Source organism: Taudactylus pleione, unplaced genomic scaffold (assembly GCF_031769625.1).
Source record: "Taudactylus pleione unplaced genomic scaffold, aTauple2 ptg000015l, whole genome shotgun sequence".
In the NCBI taxonomy this organism is placed as follows: domain Eukaryota; kingdom Metazoa; phylum Chordata; class Amphibia; order Anura; family Myobatrachidae; genus Taudactylus; species Taudactylus pleione.
This window is the reverse complement of record NW_028284417.1, coordinates 8,465,683-8,491,035: the sequence shown is the minus strand read 5'-3', so window position 1 is coordinate 8,491,035 and position 25,353 is coordinate 8,465,683. Positions and strand designations below refer to the sequence as shown.

The 25,353-nt window shown below is 43.0% G+C and overlaps 1 protein-coding gene across 5 annotated transcripts in view; it reads right to left on the bottom strand.

The window, feature by feature from the left end:
- SENP6 (SUMO specific peptidase 6) overlaps positions 1-25,353 on the bottom strand; it is a 158,142-nt gene that overhangs the window by 105,717 nt on the left and 27,072 nt on the right. For 2 of the 5 annotated variants that reach the window (XM_088471553.1, XM_088471568.1), the window contains exons 4-8: positions 24,692-24,834; positions 21,045-21,149; positions 18,096-18,160; positions 15,780-15,925; positions 14,506-14,881 (exon numbers count right to left, since the gene is read on the bottom strand). In XM_088471553.1, coding sequence (XP_088327679.1) covers positions 14,506-14,881; positions 15,780-15,925; positions 18,096-18,160; positions 21,045-21,149; positions 24,692-24,834 — 835 coding nt within the window. The remainder of the gene's footprint in view (positions 1-14,505; positions 14,882-15,779; positions 15,926-18,095; positions 18,161-21,044; positions 21,150-24,691; positions 24,835-25,353) is intronic. The other 3 variants (XM_088471584.1, XM_088471575.1, XM_088471560.1) reach the window with 2 other exon arrangements.

Here is a 25,353-nt window from a genome sequence, read left to right as displayed (position 1 = left end):
GAGGGTCTGAAAGGGAGAAGGAGAGAGAGAGTTCCAAAAGTAGGGAAGAGTACGGGCAAAATCTTGGAGGCGGGAGTGGGAGGAAGTAATCAGTTGGCAGGAGAGATGGCAATCATTTGTTGAGCGAAGTGTACGGGTTTGAGTGTGACAGGAGATGAGGTCAGAGTTGTAAATGGGAGAGGTTTGGTTGAGGGCTTTGTAGGTAAATGTAAGAATCTTTAATTAGGTTCTGAAGGGGAAGGGGAGCCAGTGTAGGGCTTGAAGGAAAGGGGAAGCAGATGTAGAATGTTTGGAGAGGAAGATGAGCCGAGCAGCAGCATTGTGGACAGATTGGAGTGGAGAGAGGTGGGAGTCTGGAAGGCCAGATAGGAGGAGGTTACAGTAGTCCAATCTGGAGATGACCAGTGAGTGGATGAGGCTTTTAGTAGCATCCAATGTGAGAAAGGGTCTAATCCTAGAAATATTTTTGAGGTGGAAATGGCAGAACTACGATAGGTGCTGAATGTGTGGTTTGAAGGAGAGGGAGGAGTTAGGAGAAATAACTCCAAGACTGTGCACTTTGGGGATAGAGTAGATAGTTGTGCCATCAACAGATTATGAAATTGGGGGAAGTGAGGTTATGCGGGAGGGTGGGAAGATGATCAGCTCAGTCTTTGACATATTAAGTTCAAGAAAGCGCTGGGACATCCAGGAAGAGATAGCAGAGACACAGTTGGTGATTCGGGTAAGGAGAGAGAGGGAGAAGTCAGGGGAGGAAAGATAGATCTGAGTATCATCAGCGTAGAGATGATATTAGAGGTCAAAAGTGTTGACGAGTTCACCGGATGAGGGCCATGCCTTCCTCTCCAGATACAGGGGAGAAGGATGTCAGAGTTAATAAAATTGGTGGTAGTCTAGGAAAGGAGGGGGTGGAGTGCTGAGGGTCTGGTGGGATTTGAGGTCCTGACTTATGGAGTCAATTTTAGATGTAAAGTAGTTTGTAAAGTCAAGGGCAGAGAGCAAGCAGGGGAGGCATGTAGAGGAAGTTCAGAGGAGGGAGTTGAAAATGGCAAAGATACGTCAGGGGTTTGAGTACAGGGAGGAGATGAAGTTCTTGATATGGAATTGTTTGGAGAGGGACAGGGCAACACTCTAGGTTGAGAGCATGAATTTGAAATGGAGGAAGTCTGTCTTAGAGCATGATTTCCTCCACTGTCGCTCGGCGATAAATACTCTAATACGCAATATACTGGGTTGTCACCATCTATAACAAATGAACACCAGTTAATAAAACAAACTTAGACGACAGTACTTTATAGGGAACTATATTCTTCAAGTACCAAGATGGAGCAGTATACAACTGGGTTTTTATCTTACAGACCATTTTAGTTGAGGGGGAAAATAAACACTCAAGAGTTCCACATGAGCTGCTGGAAAAATTCCCCGTATTGCTACAGCTCCATAAGGACAGCTAAGATCTGGAGCCTCTAACGGGATGGATTAGCAGGTGAGTGCCTAACCAGCCAATATTTACCCTACGTGACTCTCTCCTGTTTTTTATGCTACAAAACACAGCGGAATTTCAATCATAAAGACATAACAGTGGAGACCACAGCCACGCCGGTTTAAGGGAATTTTTTTTTCTCTGTATAGGTGGCGTCTATACAAGAGATAACAGGTGCTGTTCCAAATAGAGCTCTCTCAAGATACAAATAAGTTGCAACTAACTAAAGTTACTTGTATCATTTTTACATTAGCAAGTATTGTTGCACATTGCAGGACTTTGTGGGATAAAGATTTGTATATCATATATTTGATTTATAATCACAGGCAGTCGATGTTTATGAAGAAAAATTGTATGTATATACAGCCTATTATATACAAAGTCTAACCATCAACACCACTGGTTGAAATCATTTAGTTTATTATGCAATCTCATATTTTATATATTTTTTAAGTATATATTTATGTGTTCTTTATGTGTAATTATTAAATTGTGTTTAATTTAATTCTCTCCATATATTGTGGTTATTAGCTACATTCATCATTTATTTATTTATTAACCCCTACTAGTGTGTAATTGAATACCAAGCGCTGCTCTGTGTTTTTTTCTGAGTTCTATATTGATATAGATGGTGGCAACCATCTGGTAGCAGCTGCTGATTTCAATATCCATTCATTTATATCGGTTTTATTATATCCCATTTCTCCCAGCGCCAAGGGTATTTTTCTATATATTCTCCAGTAACCCAGTGAAACTGTTATAACCAAAAATAAAAACAGAACCGCAGGGACCAACCGGTCAAATAACGCAACACGACTGAGTGTGAGGAGGGAACGCAGTGTCCCCCAGAATGACTTAGAGAAAAGGATTTAACGGTAAGTAACCAAAAGTCCTCTCTTCTCTTTCCTCGATGCTGGGGGACACTAGACCATGGGACGTTCAATAGCTGCCCCTAGGGGAGGGAACACTCAGGCTGCCTGACCGGAGAACTGTACACCCAAAGTGGGAGTCGCTGGAGGCAAAAAACATGAAAACTGTAAAACCGAGCGATCGTGTGTGGACAGAGGACCAGGTAACTGCGTGGCAAACCTGTTCAGCAGAGGCCGCGTGGCACACCACCCGGTAGGTCACCACTGCCCTCGTAGAATGAGCGGACACCCTGGCAGGTGGCGGTCGCCCTGCATCAGAATAGGCCCGAGAAATTACTGATTGGATCCAATGTGCGATGGTCTGCTTCGTAGCCGGCCAGCCACGCTTTTGAGCATCATAGAGAACCAGGAGGGAATCAGTCAGACTGAGGCCGAAGTCCAACCCGCAGGGCCCGGATGACATCCAACAGAGCCAGATTGTCGCAGGAAGTCTTAGGTGGAAAGCCAAAACAACTTTTGGTTGGAACGAAGGTACTGTTCTGAGTACCGCCCTATCGTCATGGAATATAAGGAATGGTAGTGTGCAAGACAAAGCCCCCAACTCAGAGACCCGTCGAGCCGAGGCAGTGGCCATAAGGAAAACCAATTTCCACGTGACAAATCGAAGGTCCACAGATTCCAAAGGCTCAAAAGGAGCCTGCTTAAGAGCGAAGAGGACCTTGGTCAGATCCCACTGAGCCACCGGCGGCTGAAACGGAGGTTGAACCAGCAACACTCCCTGCAAAAAAGTCCGAACCTCTGGCAGGAGGGACAGACGTCGCTGAAAATAAAAATCGACAGAGCTGAAATCTGAACCTTTCAAGTAGCGAAGCTGAAAGCCGGCTTCCAGACCACCTTGAAGGAAAGCTAAAAACATTGGCAGACGATACCGGGATGTGTGAACCTCGAGCCGTTCACACCACAAGATGTATATCTTCCAGACCCTGTGATAGTTGCGCGACAAAACCGGTTTCCGGGCCCGCAACATAGTATGGATGTAAAGCCAATCGAGGAAGGTCCTCATGCGGAAACGGACACTGCAGGAGCAGATCCGGCCGCTGCGGAAGGCGCCAAACTGGACCTACGTTCAGCTTGGGAAAGGCGGTGTGCCACAACCTGTGTGGCCAGTTCGGAGCCACAAGGATCCCCGTAACCTGTTGCTCCTTGATCCATCGGAGTATCCAAGGTAAAATGGGAATCGGAGGAAAAATATATGCCAGCCTTGACTGCCACGGGACGGTCATTGCATACACTGTGCCAAGACGCCAAACAGGTCTACCTCCGGAAGAACTCACCTCCGTGCCAACTGCTGGAAGACCTCAGGATGGAGAGATCACTCCCCCGGCAGGAAGGTGTTCCTCCTGAGGAAGTCTGTCTCCCAATTCTCCACTCCCAGAATAAACACTGCAGAGAGAGTGCCGGAACAAAGGTCTCCACCAAAGTGAGAATGTGGGCTGTCTCCGCCATTGCTGCCGCACTCTTTGTGCCGGCCTGGTGATTCACATATGCCACCACCGTGGCGTTGTCCGACTGGATACGCACCAGCCTGCCGGCTAAAATGGACTGGGTTTCCAGATGGATGGTATGGAGCTCCAGCACATTGATCGGAAGCAGTCACTGATGACAACACTGAAAACGAAGGTTCGAAGTCACAGCTCCCCAACCGATGAGACATGCGTCTGTGGTCACAATGTCCCAGTCTGGAGTAGCCAAGGAGCGACCTAGGAGCAGGTGATTGCAATCCCTTCAGTGGTGTATGGTTTCCAAAGTGCTGTCTGACAGAATCAGATGCTGAGAGGAGAGGTCCTCCGTGCGACCCATCCAATTGGGGAGAATTTCCCACTGGAACTCCTGCGAGTGGAAACAGGCTTACTGGATGGTCTCGAAGGTGGAGACCATCGAGCCCAAGAGCTTCATGCACAGCTGGATGGATGAGGGACTGACAGCATAGTTGTGACCAAAACCTGGAGGGCCTGGGCTTTGGACTCGGGCAGAAAGACTCGTTGGAGAGAGGTGTCGAAGAGGACTCCTAGGAACATCAGCCATGGGGGCAAGGCTTTAGGTGAGGTTTCTCGATGTTCAGAATCCAGCCATGATCCTGACGCACTTGCACCATGTGGTGCAGATGGGACTGCAACTGGGAAGCTGAATCTGCCTTTACCTGCAGATCGTTCAAATAGGTAACGACCGTTAACCCGTCCTCGTGCAGAAGGATAGTCATAGCCTCCATGATCTTTGTGAAGATGCGTGGGGGCTGTTGGTAAGCTGAAAGGCAGAGCCTGGAACGGATAGTGTGCCGAGCAAATAGCAAACATTTTAATATTTCATTGTATATTTTTGTTTTATTTTGACCGGTCAAATTGATATATTCTAATAATGTTTGTCTGATATTCAAATATTCGGTATAAAATATACCCTTATTTTCAGCCATATTTTTTATTCATTCCAATTAGCGCGGAGATTTAAATTGGGAGCCAACTGCAAACCTGTGGAGAGAGTGATTATCTGACCAAATAGCAACATGGAGGTACGCGCCTCGGACGTCGAGAGGCCAAAAACAAATTGACCGACATTCCCTGGATCACAGAGCGGAGAGATTCCATTTAGAACCGGTCTACCCATAGTCTGGTGTTCAAGGCCCATAGATTCAAGATCGGGCGATAGGCGACATTGGGCTTCCGAACAAGGAAGAGGCTGTAAAAAGAATCCCCGTTTCTGTTCCGATGCCAGAACTGGAAACACAACTCCTTCCGCAAGCAGAGAACTGATTGCCCGGTACAAGGCCACTCTCTTCTCCGTGTCCTGGGGAAGCGCCGTATCGAAAAAACGTTGCGGTGGCAGACCCCTGAGGTCGATGACATATCCTCGGGAGACGATGCCCTGCACCCAGGCATCAGCCGTTGACGCCATCAATCGGTCCATGAATTGGAGCAGCTGTCCGCCTACCCCCGACTGAACTGGTTGGGCCGAGACCCCATCAGGCACTAGGCTTCTCCAGAGCCTTGGCTCCCGAGTGCCTGTAAGTACCCGCCACGAAGAGCGGAAACCCTGCTGGGAAAAAACTGGCCTCGGGCAGACTGACCTCTAGTAGACGCTCCCCTCGAAAGTAGGAGCGAAAGGCCCGAAGCCATAGGCCCCGCTGTTTTTGGGCCACCACATGGAAAGTGCTTTTCCCCCCAGTAGCCTGGGCAATAATGGTGTCCAACTCAGTTCAAAACAGTATCCCCCCGCTGAAGGGGAGAGATTCTCAAGAACGCTTGGATTCAGCGTCAGCCTCCCAGGCGCGGAGCTAGAGCTCTTTCCGAGCCAAAACAGCCATCGCCGAGACCTTTGTTACCACGTGAGCTCCACTCTGGACAGCCTCACACACATATTCAGCTGCCCCGAGAAGGTGTTCCACCAAATCCAGGAGGACTTGTCCAGAGAAGCGTTAATAAAGTCCAGCAACGAGCTTGTCGGCCCAGGTTTCCATAGCCCGAGCAACCCATGCTGACGCCAGCAAAGGGCGAACAACAACCCCCGAGCCAATAAATATGGACCGAAGGCAACCTTCCAATTTCTTATCCAGCGGATCCTTGAAGGACGCTGCACCCTGAACGGAAAGCGCAGTGTGCTTAGCGAAACGGGCCACTGCCGCATCCACCTTTGGAGGTTGCTCCTACTTGGTGACATGGTCAGAAGGAAGCGGGTAAAGAGATGCAAACTTGCGAGGGACAGAGAACTTCTTATCTGGGGCCTTCCACGAGATCGGACAGATCAGAGGAAGCAGGAAAAGTAAAAGTAAATAAAAAAAGACTAGCTACCTTGGGCTGCTGAGCAGCCCCAAAACTGTGCCGAACTCCTCAGGCACTTAATTACACAGACATCATGGGGTTGCAGAGGGGAGGAGCTTAGGGTTAAAGCTACAGGTTTAAATTTAAGTGTCAGCTCCTGCAGTCCCAGCTACAACCCCATGGTCCATTTTCCCCCAGCATTGAGGAAAGAGAAAATGAGACTGTATTCATGTAGTACTACTATGCATATTTTCAGAGAATGGTCAACGTAAACTTTAGGGTCAGACAGGACATTAATCGAGAGGCCTACTTTCCAGCGTCTCCTTGTACCCAACACTGGCATTAGATAATAGGTGGACTCCTCAGAAGATAAGCAGGTGTGTTGAGAGACACACCATAAGAATGTTCATTGTAAGATGGGATGGAGACGCTAAGCATTATAGACTAATTATAATACCAGCATTGATAACTGACAATGTGCCTCTTGCTACATACATACTGCACATGTGTTAAAAGATAAAAATGGTATGTTATGTTGTAGCAACCAAGTGACTGGTATCTAGTAGGGAACCTATATTGGGTTAACATCCGGCAGCCAACACCCAGATTCCACTTAAAATACAGGGTGCCTACACAATAGCCATCAGCCTCACATCAGGACCTGAGAACTGCAGTACATTGTGCTTGCTTGTAAATTGATTTGAACCAGCCAACAAACTGATGAAGGGGATCCCTGGATCAACTAGATCTTATGTTAACAAGATGATTAACCTGTGTTGTCCGAATACATAGACAAAAGTTAAGTATATACTTTGTTTATTGTTTATCATCTATGGCAGATTGAAAAGTAATTAGACTGTTTCCGTTTTTCTGTCCCATAGACGTGGCAACGCTATGCTGGTTATTGTGAAGCTCATACATCGATGTGTCTGAACCTGCGGTTGGACTGCTGTAGTCTTCTTTGTTTTGTCACAGCAAGTGGAAGATCTTCATACGTTTTGTCATGGCGGATGAGGAAGACGAGACTGAGATTACATCAGAGATGTGTGATTGAGTTTTGTGTTAAATTTAGAAAAAGCGGCAAGGAAACTCATGAAATGTTATGGCAAGCATACGGTGGAGAAACAATTAGCCATACTGCAGTATTTCGTTGGTGGAAGCACTTCAAAGAGGGTAATATGCGAGTTCTGGGAGACCATCCAACGCGGTTACAGATGTTTTTTCATGCGCACGGTATGATCCTACAGCACTGTATTCCCCATGGACAGAATTCATAGTGACTATTTGCATGGAGCCATGAGGAAGAAAAGACCACATTTGCTGAAATACAATGCCAGACCACATGCTGCTGTTGCATTGGCAGCACGGACTTAAAATAATGGGACAGCACTGGAACACCATTTATATAGCCCGGACTTAGCGCCCTCTGGGCATTCCCAACACTGAACAAACTGCACGGAAAGAAGTTCTCAACAGACGATGAAGTGAAAAATGCCACAGTTGCAACACTAAAAGGGATGTCTTTGCATTGTTGTTGAAACGCTGCAAACAAAATTTATTAAATGTGAGCAACGCCACTTTGAAAAAGAATAATGTTCAGATCCTGTGGAGTCATCAGATTCGGACTAAAAAAAAAAAAAAAAAAAAAAGCCACTCATTACTTTTCAATCAGCTCTCGTATAATAAAGTATAAATGATTTGTACTCACTCCATTGGACACATGTATCCTATTCGCTTCAATATTGATAAAAGAAAGACCCACCTTAATACAGACGCATTACCCCAATTTCTGCATGTTAAAAATCCCTGATATGCCGATTACTTTTTGGTCGGGAACAGGAAATTGAGATTTTTAAATATGTTGAATATTCCTAATTCTCCGACCCCGCCATCGGCAGAACAGGGGATTGCCCAAATGTGTAGGAGATATATGGGGCCATAACTTATTCCCCAAGGAGCGTACGATCCTAAGGCAAAGTATAATACACTGCTTAGCCCATTTTGCCACATTTCGGACTGGTTACATATCAAAAATTATTAATGCAGTACTCACACAAATTATACCTTGTTTTTACAGAAGACTTAGAATTTACAAAAATACCACTAGTTTGTTTCTGTCCCCTCGAATGGCAAAGACTATCTAGCCAAAATGACTGGAAAAGTTTTTTCCCTTAAAAAAAAAAAAAAAAAGTGAGCTATGAAAGTTTTTTTTTTGTCATTATGTTTGGATGAACCCTACTAAATGTTATGGTAGCCCAATAATGCATTCCATTTTGAAAACTAGACAACTTATGAGGGGGCCATGTGTTTATTAATGACAGTATGGGGGAGATGTGGGCAATAAAATCCTGTCTCTGGACTTTTTAATGTATTTTGTATTATACAATATTATTGTCTGGTGATCACCAGAATATAATTAAGGGGGCATTTTGTTTGAAAGAGGGGGAATATTCTTTAAAATGAGAGTACACCTGAGTGTGTAGGTGCCATGATGGAGAAGATATCACCAGAAAATAAGCTCTCAAGGGTCACATTAATTGAATGAGGGACCTCCCTCTTTCAAACAAGGCTGCTTCTGAGTCTGTGGGTGCCAGAATGAGGGTAATAGAGCATTTTTAATGCTCTCCTCTATTTTCTGGTTTCTGAACTGTCAGTAACATAGGGCCTGATTCAGACCCACTCGCAAGCGGCTGTCCGCTCGCAAGTGGGTCGATGGTGTGCACTGAGCATGCGCACGACGGAGGGAGCTCGGTCGTGCGCATGCGCCAGACGCGACGAGCGAAGAAAAGTCCTTCGCTCGTTGTGTCTGGTCAAAGGGGGCGTGCTGTCAATGTTGATTGACAGCACGCCCCCTTTGGTAGGCGTGCCGGGGGCGTGCCTCCCTGACGGGGGCGTTCCCACGGGAACGCCTCCCGTCAGAAGCTGGCCCACTGACATCACTAGTGATGTCAGTGGGAGTGATTTTGGCTCTGATAGAGCCAAAATAACTCCGGAGCTTGCGGTTGAAAACCTCAACCGCAGGCTCCGGCTCGCAGTTTCGATGGTCGCGATGGTCAAGACCATCGCGGCCATCAAACTGCACGCTCGTATAGCCTGTGGGTGGTGACCCACAGCTATACGAGCGTCCAGGAGGACGCTCCATTTTCATGGAGGGCGGCCCTCATTCAGAGCGTGCGCTCTGCTCAGAGCGTACGGCTCTGAATGAGGGCCATAGTTCCTGAAGGTGGCAGGGCTTAATAATGTCAAAGCTCCACAGCACAATGATGTCATGAAGCCTGGACTGTGCAATATCAAAGGGTGGACTTTTAAGCACTTGTTAAAGCATCTTAAACACACAATGAATCCAATGCAGTTTATATACAGTCAGGTCCATAAATATTGGGAAATTGACAGAATTTTCAGATTTTGGCCTCTATTCACCACCACAATGGTTTTGAAATGAAACAAACAAGATGTTCTTTAACTGCAGACTTTCAGATTTAATTTGAGGGTAATTACATCCAAATCGGGTGAACGGTGTAGGAATTACAACAGTTTCAATATGTGCCTCCCACTTTTTAAGGGGCCAAAAGTAATGGAACTATCAACTCAAAAGCTATTTCATGGACAGGTGTGGGCTATTCCCTCGTTATTTCATTATCAATTAAGCAGGTAAAAGGTCTGGAGTTGATTCTAGGTATGACATTTGCATTTAGAATTAGTTGATGTCGACTCTCAATATGAGATCCAAAGAGCTGTCACCATCAGTGAAGCAAGCCATCATTAGGCTGAAAAATCAAAACAAACCCATCAGAGAGATAGCAAAAACATTAGGTGTGGCCAAATCAACTGTTTGGAACATTCTTAAAAAGAAAGAACGCACCGGAGAGCTCAGCAACACCAAAAGACCCGTAAGACCACGGTACACAACTGTGGTGGATGACAGAAGAATTATTTCCCTGGTGAAGAAAAACCCCTTCACAACAGTTGGCCAAATCAAGAACACTCTCCAGGAGGTAGATGTATATGTGTCAAAGTCAACAATCAAGAGAAGACTTCACAAGAGTGAATATAGAGGGTTCACCACAAGATGTAAACCATTGGTGAGCCACAAAAACAGGAAGACCAGATTAGAGTTTGCCAAACAACATCTAAAAAAGCCATTACAGTTCTGGAACAACATCCTATGGACAGATGAGACAAAGATCAGCTTGTACCAGAGTGATGGGAAGAGAAGAGTACAGAGAAGGAAAGGAACTGCTCATGATCCAAAACATACCACCTCATCAGTGAAGCATGGTGGTGGTAGTGTCATTGCGAGGGCATTTATGGCTGCCAATGGAACTGCCTGCTGGTCCGCACCGCTCACACCTCCAGTGACCGACTCCACCCCGGACCAGCCTCTCTCCCCCCCTGCTCCCATGCGTGCTCAGCAACTCACTCCTGGCCAGGGGTGTCTCCACAGTCGATCCCCAATTCCACGAGGGACAGTCAGTGATAAGAGCATCCCGCACATCCGGCCGCAAGTCCGCAGAGCCAACATCGCCAGTGACCAGCTCCATCCCGGTCACACTTTCCACATCCCCCCCCTCCTCCCTGGCTTTTTTTGAATCAGTATCCCGGGCAGACCACCCCCCAGGGGTGGTCCCAGCACACACGCTGCAACCCAGCCTCCCAGCGGCTCACCTATCCACACCTCTGGCTCCGCACCACCAGCGGCACGACCAAGAGCCAACTTCAGCTGCATACTCCGGTCGTGTGCACCGTGCACCTGCAGCACACCAGCAACACGCTGATCCAGCTCACCAACAAACCTGCAGCTTCTAACCTATCTGCAACGGTCGCAACGTCGACGTACGTCACCATAACAAAAAACCTACCGGTAGGTAAGTACTGCCAAGACTCACACCAACACGCGGGACGCCGCACAGGTGTTCCAACCCACTCTGCAAATCCCCCCCCCACCCCCCGAGACTTCCTAGACTGTCGACCATAGGTCCAGCAGGGGTGACGTGCAAGGTCACTGAACCGCACGGGAAGGAGCCCCCTAAAAGGGTCCGCCTACCTCCCCAGTCTCATCACCACTCATCACTGAACCCCACCCACCTGCCCGGGATCTTAACAGAGCAGCATTGTGACTACTCAATAAAAGATTTTGCCCCAAATTACTGCGTCTCGTTGGCCTCATTTTGATCCTATTCCATTCCCCTTTTCACATTACTCCAAACTACACTCCATACCCAATCACACCCTCCTCACTCCCAAAACACCACCAGAAGAAACATTCTAATTAACACCACTCACAAAACACACACAAGTCATCACAATCACCACTACTAGCAGGAAGAGCGCACCTTACCCCCCATACGTTTTCAGTGCGGGAAAGGTACTCCCACACAAAGGTGCACCACCCCGAAACCACAACACACCACCCCCTGGTCAACGAGAGCGCAGTTCTACCGCCCATCTTCATATGCCAATGGAACTGGTCCCCTTGTATTTATTGATGATATGACTACTGACAAAAGCAGCAGAATGAATTCTGAAGTGTTTCGGGCAATATTATATGCTTATATTCAGTCAAATGCTTCAGAACTCATTGGACGGCGCTTCACAGTGCAGATGGACAATGACCCGAAGCATACTGCAAAAGCAACCAAAGAGTTTGTTAAGGCTAAAAAGTGGAATGTTATGCAATGGCCAAGTCAATCCCCTGACCTGAATCCATTTGAGCATGCATTTCACTTGATGAAGACAAAACTGAAGGGAAAATGCCCCAAGAACAAGCAGGAACTGAAGACATTTGCAGTAGAGGCCTGGCAGAGCATCACCAGGGATGAAACCCAGCGTCTGGTGATGTCTATGCGTTCCAGACTTCAGGCTGTAATTGCCTGCAAAGGATTTGCAACAAAGTATTAAAAAGTAAAAGTTAGATTTAGGATTGTTTAGTTTGTCCCATTACTTTTGGCCCTTTAAAAAGTGTGAGGCACATATAGAAACTGTTGTAATTCCTACGCCGCTCACCTGATTTGTATGTAATTACCCTCAAATTAAATCTGAAAGTCTGCAGTTAAAGCACATCTTGTTTGTTTAATTTCAAAGCCAATGTGGTGGTGAATAGAGGCCAAAATATGAAAATTCTGTCAATGTCCCAATATTTATGGACCTGACAGTACATTCAAAAACACATTGCATTAGCTTTATTCTTGCTCTCGGCCTTGTAGATTATGTAACTGTGTGTTGTCACCATACATATAAGAAACCCATGCTTCCTCACTGCACAATGTAGTCATAATTAAGTCAGACATGCTTCTTACTCCGCAGCCGCCTCAAGGTTTCTAAACACATTTTTTTTATTCCCATACTGCAGATACATTACGAAAACGAACAAATACCTGTTTATATAGTGCACTTTGAGAGTTAAAAATCAAATATAAACTAACGATGACAGCAGCTAGCACCTAGGAGGTAGTCCTCCTCTACAACATGAAAAATATGCTGTACGAATTGCTACACTGATAATATATGTGGACCAAACATCACAAGATGTTTTGCAGCACCTTGGTTGCCAAGTACAGAATATATTATTATAGAGTAAGTAACTTTTATTTCTCAAATCTTCTAGTTGTCTGAGGTTTGGTACCTTAAGTCACAATCCCCTAATTTGGGATGTAGTTGGCATCCCTACGGTCAGAATCCCGGCTCTAGGATCCCAACCACTGACATCCTGACGGTAAGTATCAATGTTAGGGTTAGGTTTAGTGTTAGGCAAAAGGGGGAGGGTTAGGATCCAGGGGGAAGGGGTAGGTTTAGGCTGTGGGAGGGAAGGGGGGTTAGGTTTAGAATGCTTGCCTACAGGTGTCGGTATTTCAAACCAGCAGAGATTCTGAGCGCCAGGAACCCGTACCTAAACACCCAATTCCTTCCGTACCTCATATACACTAAATAAAAAATAAATAAAAAAAGTGCACTATGCATTTACCTCAACTTCACTACCTTTACCGATTCTTAGGGTATTGCTCTATAGATTATAAACTTCCCTATAGAAGCTATGGGCCCTCTTACCTCTATGTCTGTTATCACCCTATCTTGTTTTATTATGGTTTTGTCCCAAAAAGTAAAGTCGCAACAAAATATGCTGGTGCTATATAAAGTAAATGTTAATACATACATAATAGTTGCCATAGTTAATAATGTCCACAAGCTACTCAGAACATTTTGCTAGCCCTGAAACGGTCTACAGATGTGTCCACATACATCTATCCTCCATGCGCTACAAGTCGCGCCACTCAACACGGGAGCTCAGTTTACCTGGTAGTGCCCAGCGTCTTTCGTGCAAATTTTTGCCTTCAAATGCATCTTATTCACACAGTGATGAACAGCTAGCATAAGCAGCTTCTGCTGATTAAAATGATATGCAGCACGTCTTTGTCCTCTGTGCGTCTGTGGGTGTATCTGCATGCAAAAGGCTACGTTACAGTGTTAGCGGCTGTAACATTAACATAGCATTTCACTTGCAGATCCACCTGCAGACGCACAGAGAACAGACATGCTGCATATCATTTTAATCAGCAGGAGCTGCTTGCGCTAGCTATTCATCACTGTGTGAATAAGACGCATATGAAGGCAAAAAGTCACACGAAGGCGCTACCGAGTCACACCACGGCATGGCACGATTAGAAGGGCTGTTCAACGCGCAAGTAGCCTAGATGTATGTGGACACATCTGTATGTGGTATACAATTTGTTTTTGGAACTACATCATTTAAATTTTTGCGTTATGTGATATTTTGCACAGTGTGCGGTGATAAATGAGTATAAAGAAAACTTTTTACCGTTTACTTTTGGTTTGCCAGGTAAGCCTTCATTAACTTTGCATTTTTCACTCTATATTCTACATTCTTCCAAATATTAATTGCTTCACTATTGCAACTGTGCTGCTAAAATACTAATTATATTTGCAAAATCTATATTTAGCATTTTTAGGCGTCACTTCAATTAGGCGCCACATAGCTGCGTCAGCGAGTAAGTGCAGCCATATGCCACACTAACGGTACCACCAGACACACTGATTTTTGTTTGCAGCCCCAGAGGGATACGTACAGAAATCCATAAGGACGGTGTAAGATTGCTCCGCAAGGGGGGGCAAGTATAGCTGCCTTTGACAGCTTTTCAAAGCCATTGTGACAGCAACTTGCCCCCCTTGCTCCTTATTGTATTGACCCATATGTCTAAGTGTTAAAATTCTGCATTTAATATGCATTTTCAAAACAAGTTATACAATAATAGAAATCTGTTGGAATGAATATCCTTATACCCAATAATACATAAAAGGTTTGCATTGTTACAGGAGTTTGACTTACTTGTGTCATTTGGGTCTGAAGACCTAGTATTCCTCATTCTTGCATTTCTTGTAATCGTGGATAAATTTGCTTCTGCGGAAAGTCCAACCTTCCCGTTCGCTGGATATTTCTTGCACCTTGGTGACTCATGTTTTAAAATGGTGTCTATTGGAGACTTATTATAGGAAGAGCCATAGAAGTTCTTAGCATTCAATCCTTTGTTTACAGTCTTATCTAGTGCTGCATTTTGATGAATTGAAGGCCGGGCTAAGGAAGCAGGCGATTCAGACAATGCTGTGTCTTGTCCACAAAGTCTTTGTGCATCTCCACAATTTTGGCATTTTGTCTTACTTTTTTCTTTTACACAAAATGGATGAGGTTCATTTTGCTCCATGCTCTATAAGAAAAAGGAATGCACAAGTAATATAAAATTAACAGATGAAGGCTGGGGAGTAATTTAAGAAAAAAAATAAAAATAAAACATACACAATACTAAAGCAGTTTTGGTTTACTTTGTGAAGTATGCTTTTCCACAACTGTGCACGTTCTTATGGACTCAATTAGTAAAATTGAGTGTGGGAATTAGCAAACATGATGCGTGTTGCATGCAAAACAAATGATAGATAAAACATGATGCCTGTTTTTACGTTTGCAGATACCTGCTTAATCACAACACAGAAAATAGAATGGAAATGCACACCTACAGTACAGTAGGAATCGGTATAAGATGCCGGCGCTCGGGGACCTGGCAGTTAGAATCCCGATGCTGGCACCTTGAATGGGTTAATATACCGACACTTGTTCGTCGGCATGCCAACCCTCCCCCTCTCCCTACCCTAACCTCCACATTTTGGTGCCTAACCCTAACCTCCCTAGTGCCTGACCCTAACCCCAACCCTCCTTCCTTAGGGCCTAACCTCAAACTTCCCACTAAACCTAACCTAACCCCCCTCCCCAACAACCCGATACTTACCTACGGTATCCTGGCAGTCGGGATGACGGCATCAGGATTTCGGCGCTGGTAATATGAGCGTCGGCATCCAGTCCGTCGAGATGCCAAACGCATACCGTACAGTATGCAGTGTAGTTTAATAGGCATAATGGTATCTGGAAAAAAAAGTGCTTCAAATCTACCGATACACTTTCCCTCTCATTAGAAAACTAATTTTCTGGAACACCAATAAGAATAAAAACAAAGCCAGTATTCAGAAAACAAATTGGTTTTGCAAATGGTTAATGGAAGGGAAACTTATTTTAGGCATGCACACTGCATCAATACAATATTTATGACACACCTTTGATTGTGCTAAACACAACTGAGCTGCATGAAGCATGGGCAAATCACACTCGTGTAAACTGCTACGCTGCTTGTGTTGTACCTTTCTCCTTAACGGTATCTCTGGCTCCGTATCAGAATCGCTCCTTGGGATCTGCATGACTTCTACAAATGGAGAGATAAAATGCTTCATACATTATGATTGGAACATAATTGAAAATAAAGTAAAATTTGTTATCAGTTTACTTAACCAAGCAAAAAATTCTATCAATTCTATTAACGTGCCGCTATAACGCTTCCTGCTTCGCCTCTTACCGAGGTGTCTCACTCCCGGCCGGCTCCACTGAGCATGAGCGGGATCTCGCAAGCATCGCAAGATCCCGCGTGCAGCCCTGGAGCCGGCAGCCCACCCGCAGCAGGGACAGCGCTAGTTTCTGTTGCATTTCCAAGTATATGAACTTGTCTGGGTAGCACAATGGTACCAACCATGACAAACAAAAAACACAGATGTAAAAAGGCAAAAAGAACACCCCTAAGTGCAAATCTAAGGTTCCAAATTGTACAATCTTTTTTAAATTGAATATAGTTAGTTTGCAATGATTATTCAAAGCAATGTAGCAGTAACAGAGGACTATTATGCGAGACAAGCATCACGCAAGTAAAAGGTTTCAAAACTGTGTCTGTAAAAGCCTTGAATCACAAATAAACTGTATATCTATAAAGTACTGCCAAAATAACTAGGGATTGAAAAAGTGGGAGGGAGCAACAATAAGGAAGGGAATTAAAAGGATGATATGGTTATGAATTGCCCACAGGAGGGTAGATCCAATTAAACAAGAGGTTCCAAAGTGCACATTGCAGGTAATTACAGAAGTAAAAATCTTACTTACAGCCCTAAGCAGGGTGTGAAAAAAAATCATGATTTAAACAAAACAAGAAAAAAAAAAAAGTTTTTTTTTTTTTATTTAAATTGGATTTTTATAAAAATCAAGTAAACAATTAAACCAAGTAAAAACAATAACACAAAGTTCTTTTAAAATACTGTAACGTTAATATATTTAATTTAAGTGACTTGACAATGTCACCATGAATCATGGCATGGCACAGCAAACTACACACAAACTGCAAAAGGAAGGAAACAGCAATGATGTTAAAATTTACAATAGTTGGCAATTGCCTTGCCTGATTTCTAAATCTGAATAAGCATACATATTAGGTTTATTGAACGCCTTTAAAAGAAATACGAGTTTTGCAGCTTTGTCAGTACCCAAGCGGTTTTCAGTTTTGACTGGACCAAACCAAAATTTTGAAAATATTCTTCCTACTGAAGCTGATAATGCTGCAGCTGTTAGCAATTGCTCTACTGCTACCATGATATTTTCATTACCAGCTACAGTTTCTGAACCAATGTGCATTTTCCACCAATCTATTGATGCCACTGTTGACACAACATCGTTGTCAATCAAGAGGTCATTAAACTGGGTTGCTTTTAGTTGGAACTTGACTAGTGTTGGTAGAAGGGTATTTGAATGTGGATATTTTTCTTTGGCAAACTTAAGAGCATCTAACTTTTCTTCTGCAGTTAAATAACTACCACAGTAACGTGGGTCCATCAAGTAAGCAAGAAAATGTTCAGGTCCCAATGCTTGATTATAGCGGTCTAAAAATGTCTTCATGCTTGGTTCGTCCAGATTTAATTCCTTCAAACTATCCTCTAATTCTTTCCACAACAGCAATAGATACAGACCTTTTATTAGTAAAGAGCAGCTAATCAAATGGTGAATGGACTATGGTCATTATTGCACAGTATGAAAATTACCAGTAAAAGCATGGATGTAGAATAACTCTACATCCATGGTAAAACAAAAATCATATATATTGAATTCTTGAAACACGACTGTCAAAAATGTCAAAGTTAATTTTAACAATACATTAATTTTTTTTTTTTAAATCGTGATTTAAATCAATAATTTTTTGAAAATTTAAAAAAAGGTGTGGTTAGCCTGACAACCTATCCTTTAGTAACGTGCAACGGAACCTTGCTGCGAATTGCATCTGTCCCAATGAATTGTATGGTCAAGTAGGCATCAAAAAGCAGATCCAATAGAATTAAATTTAATAAGATTAAAGTAAATCTGCAAAAGAGAACCTCCACTGGTAATTTCTAGCACAAACCAAAACAATGAACTTTTATGATAAAATGGTGCAAAAAACAGGTTGACCATACCAAAACTAGTTTCTAGCAGTGTATACAGCTTTCAATGGCTAACACCTTTACAGCAAAAGCAACAACTGTAAAAGTATTTAAAAAAACACAGGCTAAACAAAAACTTACCCAGTCTTTGTGACACTCTAGAAGGTTCAACATCTACTTTTGGAACATGAGGTGGGTATTCTTTCCTTTGTAGCAAAAACAATAACATTTTAGGGAAAGATCCAAATACATAACCAACTAATTAAAACAAAACAAAACAAAAAAAGCAAACACAAAACTTAAGCTTGCAAAAATAAAGGACTTTCACTTCTTGCAAATTGCAAGCTATACAATTATAAAACAAAGCTTGATTCACTAACGATTACAGAAGGCAATAAAATATTCATGCTGTGGTTTTAAAACCATAACTTACCTTTCCCTTTTTTCCAGACTGCATACGTGAAAAAGAAAAACAGTGTAAGAAACACAGCTCTGTTTCCAACACATTGCTGTATGTTCTTATAAGAGAAATAAAGGTTTTACCAGAATGAATTCCAAATACAGAACACATTCTGGAGGTAATTTAGTCAAAGACAATATTACAGTAGCAGGTTTAGCTATAGTAATAACTGTCACCATTTTAACCAAATTATCAAGGGATCTTTAAATGGAGATGGTGGATTGTCCAGTTGGCAAAGGACCATGAGCTGTATTGCAGCCATCAGCCTAACACTATTGGGGCCTCATGTGAGTGATCAGTGTGGTATCCAAAACTAGACAGAAACAGTCCTCAGTTATTCAAACACACCAGAACATATATAACCCAGTAAATCAGCCAATGACCACACATATTACAGTCCTTACATATACGATTTATACAAAAAGAACAGCGGAACAATTTAACTGTTACATTCAACATGTAACAACTATAGTCTAGATAACATTGCAAAATTTAGGCAGGTAGATAGAAAAATTATAAAACAGACATATCTATTAGATTCTACCCCTTTCCTTTCATTGTAAGAAATAATTTCAATGTTAGACTTGTTTAATCTTCCAAAAAAAGGCCAAGTGGATTATAAGATTAGCATTTATAAAAAGCTATCTTTCTGATTATTATAAAAAAAATTAGAAAAAAAAAAAAATCACAACATCCAAATGAAAATATTTAGTCACTTTGTAATCTAATAACTTTTTAAACTTTTTGGTGGTGATAACTTTCAAATTTCAGTGTTGTATGTTTCAGTAAACTCTGTTAATCTTTAGTGTATCAAGAAATATTTACAGGAGTTTACAAAATAAAAATTGTACAAGGTTCTGCTTAGTATAAACAAAAGAATGAAGTACACTCCATATGCTCAGAATTGAAGCCTCTGCAATCACACACAGATCACTAAACTAAACCATAGGGTAGTCACATAGCCCCCAAAAAAGAAAAATATGTATGTGCAATACTGTTCTTTATATCAAATATTATACTTTAACAACATAATTTAATTCAAGGATCATACAACAGAGGACAGCTCTTGGTCACAGTTCATCATTATTCATGGGTATAACAGTTAAACGCTACTCGTAGAGGTTAAGCAACATTTTAACATAATATCTATTTGTATGTAGAGTATAAAATACATACAAATAAAAAATACATTAGAATTAGTATGATGCTGAAAAGTTCATATTCTTCTCTTGTAGGGTCTATGGTATTTAAAATCAAATTACAGTGAATGTGATAGAGGGGCAAGGGGAAGAGACAGTGGTTCCAAAACTGGGTGCCATAGCAGAATTGCAGGGGTGCCACAGGGTTGTGGTCCAGTCCCAAATAATATTAGCCTGGGCTGCCTGTTGCCTTAGGGAAGCAGCACATCCATATACACAGAATGAAATGTTTAGTGTGCATCTGTGCAATCCTATCTACATTTCCCCTCCATTCTCCTCCGCTGCGTGACTTCCTTATCCATGCAGATCCCAATGAAAGTAGAGACCCCTTCCCTCCTCAGAGTTCATTCCGCTTTCAATCGTCTGCATGTATGTGTACATGTCTCTGTCTCCCAATGTGTGCCTCTCTGTCACCCCATTTGTATGCATGTCACCCACTACTCCCACAACCCACTGTCCACTTATAGAACACAATATCCCCCACTCGTGTCTTTTTCTGCTCTTCTGGTCATAGTGAAAGGGAAAACCAGTGCTACAGCTACCAATCAGAGGCTATGCGGACAAACAGGAGCACTACCAAGTCCACAATTACACGGAGGATGACGGGTAATCATAATTTTCTTGTTTTAAAAACGTTCTGCTGAGTATCTCAATACGAAACTTTGGGCCTATGGGTGATAAGAAAATAAATGCAAAAACTGTAGGACGCTGTGAGTTCGGAAAGTTTATGAACCACTGTAGTAAGACGTAAAAAATATTTGGATTACAAGGACATGAACTTTTGATTTTTACAGCATCATACACCATAATAACTATCCTATAAACAAAGATACTTAGTTACTTTGTTTGCCATATATAACATACATAGGTGCAGGCCACATACAAACGCTCTTTAGTAGCAATAATAAACAGTTTCAAACACCTGAACAAAAATGGGATACTACTCCAACGCTAGCTGACATTAGCAACAGCAGTAGTGGACATGGTATTACTGGAAACAATAGAGTGGTAAATTCATACCAGTTTACATGCATTCTACTTAACAAAACACTACAAAACACATGCAATAAGACACTGGGTATGAGCCTGCAATCAAATGTTCTAGAGCCTTTGAACTTTCAGCCCTGTATCAGATCAACTCCAGACAGTGTCCAAAACTGGATTTAACAGTCTAATGAACTGGTGGAGGAATCATCTTTCCCACAGTACTTTATACAGTCGCAAGCTGCTAAGGAAAGTGGGTGAATATGCTGGTCAATATGGCCAAATACAATATGAATTAGATAGCTTCTTTATGTTGGTTGTTGCGAAGCATGATATTTGTACAGTGTGCAGTGTTGAGAGTTAATTTTAAACTAAACAATTTGCTGTTTTTTAACGGTAAAATAATATGTGCAGGTCTGCATATAAGTAATAAAAGCCTCAACCCACCTCTGTGCAGCAGTTTTGACGACCGACCGAGTGATATTTGCGTGATGAAAAACTCTTCTCTGCACCCCAGTTCCAGGTGACAGTGCAATGTTTTGTGCATTGTCTCTGTCATGGACAAAGAGAAAAGATTCATTTGCATCATACACTGTATATGAAATAAAATGCTCTAGCTTTCACATACACAAAATCTTTTTCTTTAAAAGTCTTTTCATATCATAAAAGGAATGCTAGATAAGTGAAGATGATGCTTGAATCTGCTAACATGAGACATTTTCCAAAGGAGATTTGTTTTTTGTTTTTTAATTATGAATTTTTAAGTTAATGTAACAGAGCAAATGGTAAAAAAGCAGAATTAAAAATGTAATACTTTGACACAAAAACAGATGGCACCATGTATTAGCAGAAGCGCTAGTGACATTATAAAGGACAGGCATGCTAGGAAGGGCAGAAGATGCCTGAATCTGGCCTCTTCCTTAATAAACCTAGGCAAATTATAGAAAGAGTCGCTTATATACCAGCTATGTTCCTTCCTTAAACAAATATAAGTGTGTGTAAGTGTTGGCAACAAGAAGAGACCAAATTAAGGCTGGCTACACACTTGCACGATAATCGGCCTGATTTGGCCAAATCGGGCAGTGTGTATGTCCGATTTGCGCGCCACACCGGTCGCATGCGATATTGTATGATTGGCCGTGCAGCACGGCCAATCACACGAGATCGCATATGAGGCTGTACATATTAATGAAGGATGGAACAGTGATCGTTCCATCACTCATTAAATCTTTTAAGTGTGTACCAGCAATCATGCGATGTCCAGGATGAAGGCAAATCTTACTGAACATCGGCATGACTGCCGGTCATTTAGGTGTGTATCCACCCTAAGTCTTTCCTCCCTTGGTTTTAATTTTTTTTTTTAACAAAGCTGAGATGGGGGGGTGGGGGTGGGTTGGCTGTTGAAGCAATAGACATTTTTAAAATGAAAGGCATTGCAAAGATGTAAAATTATTATTAACATTTCACTTTACAAATAGGGAACAAACACCACTATTTACTGATAGACAATCGTTCAGTTACTGTAGTGTCAACATCGCCAGTTTTCCACTGGACCTTATTCAGAGTCGGTCGCGAGCGCTGGCAACCGACTCGATGTTGGTCCACAGGGCATGCGCACGACGGAGACTGCTCCATCGTGCGCATGCGCGAGCCCCCGCTAACGACGGATCACCCGTCGTTAGCGGGCTCGAAGCAGACAGAGCGAGCTGTCGATGTTGATTGACAGCTCGCTCCGTTTGCTGGGCGGGCAGGGGGCGTGCCCGGCCAAACGGAGGCTTTCCTTTCGGAACGCTTGCCGTTTTGTGGGTGTCGCCACTGACATCAGTGATGTCAGTGGGGAGCTTCCTGCTCAAACAGAGCAGGAAGCTCCCTGGGGCTTAAGGTTGACGAGAACCTACCCTAGGGTCTTGTTGTAAGCCCCGATGGTCGCGATGGTCTTGACCATCGCGACCATCTCCCTTAGCGGTCGTTAGAGCTGTGGGTGTTAACCCACAGCCTAACGACCGACATGGAGGCGGCCGTTCAGGATGCAAGCGGCTGCCCTGTTTCTGAGCAACCGCTTGCATCCTACGACCGCCTCTGAATGAGGCCCTCTATGTGGTGGGGAGGAAACTTGAGATGCCTGCCGGATAGGATGTGGTGTTCCAGAACGGCACGTCGCATCGATGTTAGGCAATTGACTCCCCCCCTCCCCCCCAAAGTAGTAAGAGGGCCATGCTGACAAGCTTATGGGGTCTGGTTCCTGTATTACAAGGTACCGCTAGTACTTAAGGGGTTAAATGGCTTAAGGGGTTAAATGGCGATATAGTCTCATCATATTCTCCATGGCTTGTACAAATGTTTTTCCTCCTTGCACTAGATTTTCAGAATATGAAAAAAAAAATCTGTGTTGACCAAGTAAGTTTTCAAAGACCTCAATTTATCCACAAGCCCTCAACTGGCCTGCCCTGTTCTAACAAACAGAAGTCAGTCAAATGTTGTGTGAACACCAATATAAGTATCTACATGTAACACCATCTAAGCCTTTCTGAGAACTCACATTTGATAAATAAAACTAAAACCCTTTAGAAAACAAGCAAGCATAAGGCGGGTATCCACTACTAGATATACAAACGAGAGCATGATTGCAATGTCGTAATCGTGCTCTCGTTTGTGTATCTAGTGATGTGCCTAGACTGAACCTTCACTCGTTCAGTCTAGGCAGATCAAGACACGGACCTCTCTGCTGCTGGACCTTTCTGCAATACACGGGAAGGGAAACAGTCACAGCCTGATGACGCTGGACACTCACATGTTGTGAGTGTCCAGCGTCATCAGGCTGTGACTGTTTGTTTCCTTTCATGTGTATTGCAGAGAGGTCCGGCGGCAGCAAGAGTACAGTAGGTGCTTTCTATTGCTCCCAGTACACGCTGAACCTGACGGGATGTACGGGCGATGATAGATGGCAAAAACGACCAGCGGGCACGCGCATCGCTGGTCGTTTTTGTCATTTACATGCCCGATTTGCAGGCGATTGCATGATAACTACGTCGTTATCTTGCAATCGCCTGTCAAAATCGCCTAGTGGATACCCCCCCTATATGTCATACGTATTTATTTCAATCTTTTTTATAAAAAAAAAAAAAAGACAAGAGACAACTTTTTGGCAAAAGAGCAACAAAAACTAAATGTTAATGTATTTTTGATAAACACTTTTAAATAACATTTACATTTCATAATACTATAAATATTCAAAAGGGGTTTACTCGTCTTTATGTGTATGCAACTACATCTGACATAGAAACATGCTCTCTGTATAGCAGATCAACATAGCAAATGATCACTTCAGGTTATCAGCTTCCTCACTCTCTCTGCTTTATAACCAATATAAAATATATATATTATGAATGCTGTACTTTGAGTACATGTAATTAAAGTGGAAGTTTCTCCTTACTACATTAGAAAGGCACCAATTCCAGGACTGTCATTGTCCTTCAACAGGTGCAGCCATTTATATGCCAATCTTTGGTTTTCTATCTACATCAACATTAAACACATGGACAGATAGATGTGTAGGTGCACTAAAGATGTGTCCACATACATCTATCCTACAAGTCGCATTACACAACATGTGAGCTGTGCGACTCAGTAGTGCAGAGCGTCTTTTCTTGCAACTTTTTCCCTTAAAATTAGCTTTATTCGCAAAGCAATGCAAATAGGACACACAAGCAGCGTATGCTGATTAAAGTTATATGCAGTATACCTGCATTCTGTATATGCATACGAAAAGCTACGTTACAGTGTCAGCAGCTGTGACACTAACATTGCATTATGCATGCAGATACAGCCGCAGTCACACACAGAATATAGGCATGCTGCATATCATGTTAATTACCATAAGCCGATTGTGTATCCTATTTGCATCGCTTTGCGAATAAGATGCATTTTAAAGGGGTAAAGTCGCATGAAAAGACACTCAGCACTACAGAGTGACGGCATGGCGCGACTAGAAGGGCTAACGCACAAAGAAGCTAGATGAATGTGGACACATCTGTATGTATAGGTTTAATATTCACATTCCTAGTTAATAAATGTACAGATTTAACAGTGTTTACCCCAATTTCTTGCTGGCTCCCAACATGTTTAGTCCAGTTGCATTGCCTCTAATAGGTCTCAAGTGTAATGCTTTGAATCTTCTCTCAGAAATGTTAAGGGCGTGCCCAGGAGATTTGACAGATCCAGGTGTAAGTAGTTTGGACTGCAGGAAAAAATATTTATATATGAAAGAGACAATGGTAGCATGCACAAAAATAAAACAAATTCGCCAGGCACAAATGTTTTGGCTGGAAAACAGAGTTAAAAAGGTATAACATACCTTTGTTAACTCTTTTCCTTCGAGTTCCATGGGGTCCACAGCCAATACGTTGGAGTATGTGATCCAGACACCAAACAGTTAAAAATGAGCTCTCAGCTCCCAGGATGCACTGGGTCCTCCCCACATACGAACTGACTACCTTGGCCCCCAGCCAAGGTAGTCAGTTCGTTACCAAGCCCAAGCAGGAGAAGATAAAAGAGAAGGAAGAATCCATATTCTCTATACCAATCTCTCAGAGGAGGGAAATTATAGATACCCCCAAAAACACCAGGTGTGTTAGGGTGGGTGTCCTGTGGACCCCATGGACCTTGAAGAAAAAGTTAACAAAAAGGTATGTTATACCATAACTCTTATTTTCTTCTTCGGGGTCCATAGCCAATACGTTGGGGATATCCCAAAGGA